Source organism: Nelumbo nucifera, chromosome 2 (genome assembly GCF_055504915.1).
Source record: "Nelumbo nucifera cultivar China Antique chromosome 2, China Antique-T2T, whole genome shotgun sequence".
NCBI lineage: Eukaryota > Viridiplantae > Streptophyta > Magnoliopsida > Proteales > Nelumbonaceae > Nelumbo > Nelumbo nucifera.
In genome coordinates, this window is record NC_142650.1 from 57896885 (window position 1) to 57904982 (window position 8098).

At 45.8% G+C, this 8098-nt stretch overlaps 1 protein-coding gene across 1 annotated transcript; it reads right to left on the bottom strand.

Annotated features, from left to right (window-relative positions):
- Positions 1-996: 996 nt before the first annotated feature.
- On the bottom strand, positions 997-2034 carry HB2 (hemoglobin 2). Its single transcript, XM_010243345.2, has 4 exons — positions 1856-2034; positions 1643-1757; positions 1412-1528; positions 997-1324 (listed from the first exon to the last, which is right to left on the bottom strand). The coding sequence occupies exons 1-4, from the start codon at positions 1951-1953 to the stop codon at positions 1157-1159; spliced, it is 498 nt and encodes a 165-aa protein (XP_010241647.1). The 5' UTR covers positions 1954-2034; the 3' UTR covers positions 997-1156.
- Positions 2035-8098: the final 6064 nt, after the last annotated feature.

An 8098-nucleotide genomic window follows, 5' to 3' on the forward strand; every position in this document is an offset into this window, starting at 1 on the left:
AAAGAAAAATGAGAAAACCCCATGTGAATGCATCAAGTGGGTTGATTATCATGGTTCTGGGCCTTCTGGCCATGTGGGTACATCATTTGGACTCCCAATGTTTAGAAACTAAAAAGTGACAATACACTGGGACCCGCGCGATGTACTAGATCCATTGTGTTATATGTTCAAGCCTTGAAGGCAACCTTATCAAATATAGCTTCACCAATGTTGTATGGCTAGTATTCCTCTTCACTGAAGTATCTTAAATTGTGAATGAATCCCAGGCCCAGGACTAAGAGCCTAATATCTGTGGCCCAGATAGCCACAGCCCAAAGGCAACCATGGGCTGCTGGTTGAGAAAGTACAAAAGCCCAGCTTTGCTCTCGTCAGACATTCAGACCTGTTCTTAGCAAACCAGATCAAGCCCAAGCACAGACTATCTGTTTCTTGATACCATTGTACAATTGAAGCAGAGTGGACCTTTCCCATTGCTTGTAGGGGTGTCAATTGAACTGGATTTGGTCCAATTCAATCCAGTCCAATGTGAGTCCATTATAAATGGACCAGGTCCAATCTAATCGAATGAATAATTTGAACCTGTTTAGATTGGTCCAATTCAATGTTTAGATCACCCAATCTGTTTAAATTTATTTCGATTTAGATTGATTTTAACCTAAACTTGGTCCATTGACACCTATATTCTTTTTTTATATGAATGGGCCAGATATTGGCTTAATCCAACCCAATCCAATATAAATTTATTATAAATGAACCAGATCCAATCCAATCTAATAAATATTTGGGACTGGATTGATCCAATCCAATATGTCTTATTAGTCCATCCAATCCGTCCAAATTGATTTTGGACTGGACGGGTACAATCCAAAACCGGTCCAATGACACCCTTATTGCTTGCCCTTTGTCCTTATTGAATGTGGTGATCCTATGTTCCTTATGTTGGTATGGAAGTACCAAAGAAAAATAGAGAACCATCGACTCATCCACACATTATTCTTCTCTAACAATTTCTTTAATTTGATGGATTTCTCATTTAATAAGACAATAGTCCAAACAATACTCTCTCTCTCTCTCTCTTAAATATTTATTGCAGAAAAGACGAAACAACTAGAACCCAGAAGGAGAAATTCAACAAACTCAGACGACACTAAATGATTTAAGTGGAGGGCTGAGCCAGGGGATCCTGAGCTGCTTCCTTCTTCATCTCAGCCTTGATGGCTGCAGCTAATTGATCATAGGCTTCGCCCCATGCATTCTTCATCTCCTCACTCCACTTCTCTCCAACTGCTTCTTGAATCGTCCTTAGCAGAGCTTCCTTGACCACCTGAATTCAACAGTACATCAATTAGACAAATGAAATCATAAGCAACAAAGGAAAATAAAAGAAGTCTTCAATTCTTCAAATAAACACCTCGAAATGGGGATCGATGACTCCTTTCTTAAGATGGACCGACCCCAGGTTCTTCAGTGTGTTCTCTGCCACAACCACCTCACCCTTCTCCCTGAGTTGAACAGCCGACTCACAGGTCTTGTCAGTTTTCATCAATCGCATACATCACAACCATAAAAAGATAAATTAGTAATACAAACTAAAAACCCTTTGATGAATCCTGACCCACCCAATGACTCCATTAACACTTACCATCTTGAAGACCTTGACAGCGTGTGCTTTGAGCCTAGGATTGTTCTGAGGGATCTCATCAGAATCTTTGAGAAAAGAGAACATACCCTTGGCCGCTGGAGCAATCTCAAGGATTCTGATCCATATTATCACAAGCAAACAATCAAACACTTGAGAGAAGGTCCATAATTCATGCAATCGATTAATCAAACAGTTGGGGAAATCTGTACATACGTGGTGAAGAAACGAAGACTGAGCTCGGGCACATTCTGCTTCATGGTCTCCCATGATTCCTTCACCAATATCTCTTGTTGCTCTGTGAAACCGGCCATGGTGAATTGATGATCTCTTTCACCCGCCAACTCAACCCTTCACTCTGTGAAGTTTGGTCTGTTTTATTTCTGCACCCAGCAAGGCGTATGGCTATTTATTATTTGTAGTGAAGGCAGAGGAAATGCCTGTGCAAGGGAAAGTTTTGTTTGTAGCCTAGCAAGTTATTAACATGGGAAACCAACAAATCCTGGTCGTCTGATGGGGGCAAAGAGGTCACTGATGCCTATCAAGTGCACCAAAATTCCATTAGCGTGCTTTGATTTGATTGCTGATTGTTAATGTGCCTGGGGATCCACGTGCTCTCCGTGGGATGACGTGGATTTGATAGATTAGCACGTTGTTTGGGAGGAGGTGAATTCCAAAGTTGAAATGCAGCGAATAAAATGAGGGGATTTTTAGGCTGCCACCTCAGAATTCTGATTTGAACCACAGACGTACAATAATTCAACACCCCATATCATCAATCCTATGTTGACCTTTTTGTTTCTTTTCCTGTTTTTCTTTGTTTGATCTCTGTTTTCCTGCTGCCTTGTTAATGAATTGCTATTTTAAGCACTTAAAAACAAGTGATTATATGATCTTCGCCGGTTTTAAGCACTCCCACCCAAAATTTATACTTTAAAACATAAAACAAAAACGTGATAGACTACGAGTACGATACCAAAAGACAAGACATAAAAGTTACAACCAATCATAAAAGTGGTGATTAATGAAATGACATTGAGGCCACTGGGGATTTCCTACTCACTCTCTATCCACGTGAATTGGAATCAAATATCTCTCTATCATCTCTCTAACATCTACAAGTTTTGTTTTTTTTTGAGAAATTATTGCTACAATGATTAGCTTTGTGGTTGTAAGAGGGATGTAAAAGGATGCAAAAATCCTTTGAGAATCATCTAATTTTCTTTACTAATCATTCAAATGCCCAAAGTAACTTGCCCAAAACCAATCTTTTGACTGAATACCTTGTGCATTTCCCAGCAACCCCCGACTCTATGGCTCTCTCCTCAACCTGGGAAAGCCCCTAGCTTTCTTTTGGCTTGGCCATCCGTTGCCTACACCCACCACCTCTCACTCGGATTTGCATAAGAGAATCGGTGCCGACCAAGCAGAAGAATGGGCTCGAAAGCTTTATAATGGATGATCTCCGGCTCCACCAACTCAATCAGATAATCATTAATCTCGATCAGGCCCCTTTTGTGCTTGCAGTAGGTAATGGCGATGGCGATGGCCATTTTCTTTCAGCCAAAAGTTTGAATGGATTCTATCGGCGTTGCCATGGATGTGCTCATTCCGAGTCGGGATGTAGTAGGCACGTTAGGTAAGTACAATAAGTGAGCACGAAATAGCTGTATGACACATCCCGATTAATGTGCCTTTCATCCAAACATTTTTGCTCCGTTAGACAGAAATTATCCATTATTTTATTATCTTTGTCAAAATAATTAAAAATAAAAACAATGAAAAAAAAAACATAAATGAGTCCCAACTTCCAATACATTTAGGTTTTCCTTTTTCATTGTTTTTTTTTTTATTTTTAATTATTTTGACAAAGATAATAAAATAATGGATAATTTCTATCTAACGGAACAAAAACGTTTGGATGAAAGGCACATTAACTAGGACATGTGTCACACAGCTATTACGTACTCACTCATTGTGCTTACCGAATGTCCCTACTACATCCGGACCCATTGAGCACGTAATAGTTCTGTGACACATGTCCCGGTTAATGTGCCTTTCATCCAAATGTTTTTTGCTCTGTTAGACAGAAATTATCCATTATTTTATTATCTTTGTCAAAATAATTAAAAATAAAAACAATGAAAAAGGAAAATCTAAGCGTGTTGGGAGTTGGGACTCATTTACGTTTTCCTTTTTCATTGTTTTTTATTTTTAATTATTTTGACAAAAATAATAAAATAATGAATAATTTATATCGAACGGAGTAAAAACGTTTGGATGAAAGGCACATTAACTGGGACATGTGTCACACAACTATTACGTGCTCACTGATTGTACTTACCTAACGTGTCTACTGCATCCAGACCCGCTCCTTCCCTCTTTCTCTCTTGGTGCCCATTTATTTATTGGGTATTACCGTATTAGAGATGAAATTTAGGTCTTATTTTGGACTCAGAAAGGCAAGTTCCGATGGCCCTAACCCTATTCACCACATCCAACACCCCTTGGGACCTTGAGGGAAAGATAGAGAGAGTTCGCATATTGAAATTCTAAATTTCGCAAACCAAGATCTGACCAGCCAAGGTTTTCTTTCGGTTAAACAAACTCAACCCAAATAAAGTTCAGATTTATTATCTTCTAACCCAAACCTAGTTCAATTGAACCAGTTTGTTTTATGACAGGGTTGAAAACTGATGTAGCGTGATTCGGTCACTCCTAACTGGCGCTCACGTGGCTCCTAGAAGATACCTGAGAAAAAGGAAATTCCTGGAGGGAGTTACCGGGCGGGAACACTCCGATGATTAAGTTAGTACTTAGTAGGAGAAGCAAGGAGGAAGATGAAGGCTAAGAGTGAGATAGCGCGCGTACTGTAGATCTAAATCCCCTCCCCCCTTCGATGCTGAACTCCTTATAGAAGAAGCCTGTTACCTCTCCGAGTCAGCTTCTGACATGGCGGGTATAACCGTCACTGCCAACCTGCCGCAGCCGTTTTTGGCAGAGCCGAGGTGGCACACGCGGGGCCGTCACCGCTGGGTACGTGTCCGTCATGTGTAGGACACCTTCTAAAGGTGGCAGGCACGACGCTGCCTGATGAGGGGCACGGCTGTTGTCACCAGATTTGTCTGGTACGGCGGTTGGGCAGGAGATCTTCCTGCCTTCCCACATGCGGCTCGCCGAGCTGCCACAAACTGGGGTGCTTCGGGGAAGATGGGTCCCTGCCAAGAAGCACCGAGGTGCTCTTTCCCAGGTGGGTAAAAGCTTGGTGTCCCTTAGGGGAGAGCCCGGGCTCTCTGAGCTGGGCGGGGGACCGACTCGTCGAGGTATTAGCCCTTGGCGAGTTGACTATCTTTGACTTGGCGCTTCCCCCGTGCCGAGTCGGGATCGTGCTGTTAGGCTGGACTGTTCACCAAGCCAGGTCATGTGCACATGTCCTGGGTTCATGGGCTTAAGCCAAATTGTCCTCCATCAATTGTCCCCCACTCCTCGTGCTGGGGACGGGGGGCCCCAATGCGTGGAGTTCATGGTTCGCCGGGCGGATTTGACTCTGTTGCCCATACTGTCGTGCTAGGCGGTTCAATGGCCAGACCGGCCAGGCATTTGGTTCTTTACGGAAAAAGCCCACGTCTTGTGCAACTCATGCGTGGACGTCAGGCCCTTTATGCTACGCGGACGCCAAAAAATGCGCTAATTTAAATTCGCGTCAGGAGCCCCACAGCCGGTTTCTTTGATGTCCGTTGGATTGATCCAATCCTGACCGTTGGTCACCGGGCCCCGCGTCTATAAATAGTGGGGTTCTAGCATTCTTTTCGCTACTAAGTAGCTTTCGCTTTGAGCTCGCGTTTGAAGTCTCCAGCTCAGGTCTTTTTCAGTTCGTTTTCGCCTATTTCAGGTGATTCTCTGAGTCTTTCCTTTCCTTTTCTTTCTTCTTTTCTTAGCCTGTCCTTATGTCTAGCGAGAGTAGCTTCTCGAATGAGCCCAGGGTGGGCACTTCGGGTCATGGTGACCCTTCCCCGGTCCGACCTGCCTGCGAAGAACAAGCGGCTTCGGGTAAGTTGGCGTCCACCTCCCATCGAGGTCGGGTGCCGGACCAATTCGGTCCCTCTACTCTGACACTGGAGAGGCTTCAAGACCTCATCCAGCAATTCAACCTTCCTTCTGAATACAGCTACAGCCTTCCCACCGGTAACTTCCCCTGGGAGCACAGTTCGGATGAGGTCGTGATTTTCAGGGAATAGCTCGTCGGCGGGCTTCATCTCCCTCTTCACCCCCTCATCCCCGAGGTGTTAAGGCGTTTCAATATTATGCTGGATCAGCTCCACCCCAACTCCATTCGAAATTTAGTGGGGACTATTTCTCTTTGCCATGAAAAGCGGTTCTCTTTGGTTGCAGACATACTCTGCTCCACACTGCTGATAAAAAAGAGTGCATCTAGCACTCCCCCTGAGCATGGGCAGGTCTACTACTTATCTCCTCGCCCAGGTTTTAAGCTATTGCATAAGTTCCCGAGTAAGGTCCCGGCTTGGAAGCGGGCCTACTTTGTGGTCCGGGCCCGCACAAGATGGCCCTTCCTTACCAGCTGGAGGGTGGCTACCCAGGCGACCAGCATCGCCCTCAACTAGCAGACGTGGAAGGCTTTCCACTCGTGGGCTCAGGCTGAGCTCGATCATCAGGAATACATCACCGAAGAGAAGCTCGCTCAGGCCGGTTTGAGCTCAGGTAGGTCTATTTTTGTCTTTTGGCTCTTTGTTTTCATCTGCTCATCGTTTTTGGATTTACTGACGCCAACTTTGTTGTAGCCCCCATGGACGAAGAGGAGAGAATCACGGCTACCCAGCTCCTTAACCAAATGAAGAGGAGGAGGAAGAAGCGGACCGCGAAGAAGGTCGCCAAAAGGGCTCGTGTGGAGTCACCGAGGGCTCCCTCCCCCAAACCCGATCATTCCTGGGCTCCTGCCCCTAAGACCAGACTCATTAGTGACCCTCCGGTGATAGATCTGGAGGGTGACTTTCCACCCCAAATACCTGAGGCTACGAGGGGGTTGGAGAACGAGCCAGCAGGGGTTACTACTGAGGCTCCGAGCTCAGCTGGGGCAGTCGCCGAGGCTACAGAGGGGTCGGCTCAGCATACTACAGAAGCAGCGACGTCTAGCTCGGGGACTAAAGAGGAGGAACCCATCTTGGATCCCGAGGTCAGCCTCGACCGAAGCAAGAGGGGTGTCATCAATGCAGAAGTCATGAGCTGGGCCGAACTCTCCCCAGGTTAGTTCGGAGGTCGCGCGGCAACCCACATCATGGTGGTAAGTTCGTTTGTTTGTTTGTTTTTTTTTTTATTTTTTTTATTTTTTTTTTTGGCTGACTAGCTTCCTTCTGTTAGGCGAACACTACCGTGCACGCCTTAACTTTCCAATTTGATAAACACATGTGGTGCGCTTTGGCAACTGAGGAGTCATCCCGTGTGGCCCATGCCGAGCTGAAGGTAGCACAGGACAAGGTCCATCAATTGGAGAGTGCTGCCGCCGCCCAGAAAGATTTGAACGACACCTTGGTACTAGAGAGGGAGGAGCTGGCCCGGGAATGAGACAGGCTGTAGGCAGAGGTGAACGGGCTCCGAGTTGGTCAGGAAGCCCTAAAGCTTGAGGTGGAAAGCCTCAAAATGGCCTAGAAGGCTTCGCAGCTCGAGATGTAGGCCCTAAAGGAAACCAAGGAGGCCCTAGAGCACGAGGTGAAGTCTCTCAAGGCCGATATCGAGGAGAAGACGGAGATCTTTCACGATGCTCTGGAACAGACCAAGGTTCAGTCCGTCATCGACTATGTCAAGTCCTCGAGGTTCGACAACGTAATGTTGAAGGCCTACCGTAGGGGGTTCAAGCTTGGCCGATGGTGGATAAGGCATACCTACCCCGATCTGGATATAAGTGCCTTTACTTCTTTCAACATCATAGATGACATGGCACGCCAGCCCGCGGATGACCCGGACTCTGAAAACGACTGCGGCAACGGGGAGGCTGACGCCACCGTTCTAACTGATTCTTTTGAGGAAACCCCTGAAGAATCCCCGAATAAGGCCGATGAGCCTCTCAAGTAGTTAGGCACTCCTTGTGTTCTGGGCCTGCGAGCTCGATTTCCTACTCTTTTGTATTGAACGTATTTATGTAGTGTAATGGAGCTTATATAATGAAGAACATTTTTCGCCAAATACTTGCGTAATTTTCTTTTACTTGCCGAAGTTGTCGTATTACTCTAAACTGTTGGACTACTAGGCTGATTACCCGGAGTATGGGTTCCTCGATCATCGTGGTCCCGAACTGTATTCCGACACTTAGTAGGGGTAGCCTTGTGTACACCGAGGTGAGTGACATAGTAGGGTACATGCCCGACCTGTCTGCACCTGGGTTAAGTTGGCGTTGGTTGTCTCTTACGGGTTTAACTTGTTGCATGCCAGGGCGGGCTATCCGTC

Coding starts and splice junctions, on each gene's coding strand:
- HB2 (XM_010243345.2), bottom strand. CDS start 1,953: ATGGCCGGTTTCACAGAGCAACAAGAGATATTGGTGAAGGAATCATGG. Junction 1,758..1,855: donor AGTCTTCGTTTCTTCACCAC/GTATGTACAGAT, acceptor AATATGGATCAG/AATCCTTGAGATTGCTCCAG. Junction 1,529..1,642: donor CTGTCAAGGTCTTCAAGATG/GTAAGTGTTAAT, acceptor AAAACTGACAAG/ACCTGTGAGTCGGCTGTTCA.